The sequence below is a fragment of the Austrofundulus limnaeus genome, unplaced genomic scaffold, assembly GCF_001266775.1.
Source record: "Austrofundulus limnaeus strain Quisiro unplaced genomic scaffold, Austrofundulus_limnaeus-1.0 Scaffold5, whole genome shotgun sequence".
NCBI lineage: Eukaryota > Metazoa > Chordata > Actinopteri > Cyprinodontiformes > Rivulidae > Austrofundulus > Austrofundulus limnaeus.
In genome coordinates, this window is record NW_013952407.1 from 19,757 (window position 1) to 22,019 (window position 2,263).

The 2,263-nt window shown below is 34.0% G+C and overlaps 1 protein-coding gene across 1 annotated transcript in view; it reads right to left on the bottom strand.

Annotated features, from left to right (window-relative positions):
* hp (haptoglobin) overlaps positions 1–1,056 on the bottom strand; it is a gene marked incomplete at its 5' end in the record, with an annotated part of 3,634 nt that extends 2,578 nt beyond the window's left edge. The window contains 1 exon segment of the mRNA XM_014025933.1: positions 773–1,056. Within this exon segment, the coding sequence (XP_013881387.1) occupies positions 773–1,056 (284 nt within the window).
* Between the last annotated feature and the right edge of the window lie 1,207 nt (positions 1,057–2,263).

Consider the following 2,263-nt stretch of genomic DNA (forward strand, 5'->3'; position numbering starts at 1 on the left):
CATTTACTTTTTACAAATATTGTTCTCCACATTGCTGCTTTTACTTTTACTTTCTTCAGTTTCTTCAAAAACTTATTCTATTTTTTATCTTCTTAAGCTAACTTTAGCTTTTAGCTAACGTATTTTTAGATTTACTTAATATTTAACCAAATTATTGCTACTATTAACTTCTACATACAATATGCATTTTTTATGTTTAGCTAAAGTTTGCAATGTGCTGTTTTTGCTTTTAGCTAGTGTTTTGCTTATTTTAATGCTGTTTTTAGCTATGCTGCTTTAGCTTTAGAGGCAAATGTTTGCTACTTTTAGCTTGTGTTCTGCTAATTTTATTCTGCTTTTAGTTATCTAACTGCTGCTTTAGCTTGTTTGCTACTTTCAGCTAGTGTTTTGCTAGTTTTATGATGCTTTGAGCTACATATCTGCTGCTTTAGTTTTAAACGTTTCCTATTTTTAGCTAGTGTTATACTAGCTTTATGCTGCTTTTAATTATCTAATTGCTGCTTTGGCTTCAAAGTGAACTTTTGCTACTTTTAGCTTTTTGGGTAGTGTTTTTCTATTTGGAAATTTTAAGTAGCATTTTGCTGTTGGCCTTTTTTTAACTACTTGTTTTTTTGTATTTTGGTATGATTTTGCTACTTTTGATTTTCAGTGTTTTGCTTCTTTTAGCAGTTAGCTTGTGTTCTGGTTTCTTAGCTTTAGCTGTTTTAGATTTTATTTCCTTTCCCAACTGTTGTTGCAGGAAATTAAATATTAATTTAAATGTTTTGTTCACCTTCTCTACTTTAGCTTCGTTGGTGTCGTCAGCGTCRGTCTTCTCTGAGATTCCCACGTAGACTTTAGGAACAACAGGACTTTGTCCCTGAACGTCCCGCCGACTCTTTCTTACGAACAAGTTTCTTCCGGCCGTTAACACCCAGCGGTCMGAGATGAGAGCCCCTCCGGCGTAGCCCCCGTCCAGCACACCATCAGACAGGTAGACCATGACCTGCCAGGGGACATGAGGAGCCAGGGTCCCCCCAACCATTCGCCTGGAACGCAGTGACACTAACCTGGAAGCTGGGGTTAAATATATATATATAAAATTAGTGTTTTTTTAATCTGATAACATTCTGTAAAGACCCAAAACATATTCCTGAAAACCTTTAGGCACACTCATTAACTTTTTATGTCTCTGTTCACTCAGGAAGCTTCAAAATTTCTGCATGAAGAGTCAACCCAATTCAAGATGGCCGCCCAGTAATGGCTAGAACTCAGTGAGTTTTACAGACATTTTGCTAAAATTTGATGAGACAATAGCTGAGCGTCATTAATAACACATCCTCTGAGTGTTACGTCTCAGAATACTGCACAAGATCTTTTATTTAAAGTATATTCATTAAAGCTTCAGACATAAGTCCATCACTGTTCTCCAAAAACAGTTTTTATTTCTCTACATAAACCAATAAAGTCTGTGATGCTTCTTTCCTTTGTGTTTCAGATAATCAAGTCTGCCTCTTCAAAGTGATTAAAACAAATTAAAACCAATGTATTTCCTTCATTTAAATTCCTGACAGGATTAACTCACTGCACACTCCATTATCTTTCTCAATTAATTTGTTCAACACAACAAATTTAGTTTAATAGGCATTTAAATATTTAATAAGTTTTATTAGTTTAATGTATTTTCAGACTGTGTGAATAAAAAATGTTTTATTCACTGTTTTACTCATTTTCAACCAGTGGGTTTAGTCACATTGTTTTCAGGTAAATGAGTGGCGTTTGACCTCATCTCCTGCAGGATTCATAAACCTGAAGAGTAGTTTAGGTGAAATGAAGCCTGTTAGTAAAAAAGAACAAATAAGAGAATCTGGCGATATATTATATACAAAATGCTGCGTTAAGGTTTCAATGTAAATGTGTACTTGGAGATCTTGTCGGATTTATCCTTTTAAATAATTCTTTAGAATTGCACCGTTAATTTAGCGGAGCACAGGACAGTCGGCAGGAACCATCATTTTGCTCCAGACTCAATTATCTCAACAGTTATTGGACAAATTACCATGAAATACAGTTAACACAGTCATATTGTTTTATGTACTTCACAGTAAATAAAGAAATACATTTTTCATCTGGCAGATACTCTAATTTTCATGTTCTCAAACTGAATATCTGATCGTTTCCTCATAGTGTTTTAAACATGGTTTAAATCCTTTTCATCAGTTCATTTCTTAGCTTTTTTAAACTTTTGCTTAATTGTTTCTTTGTTTCATATGTTGGAAAGTAT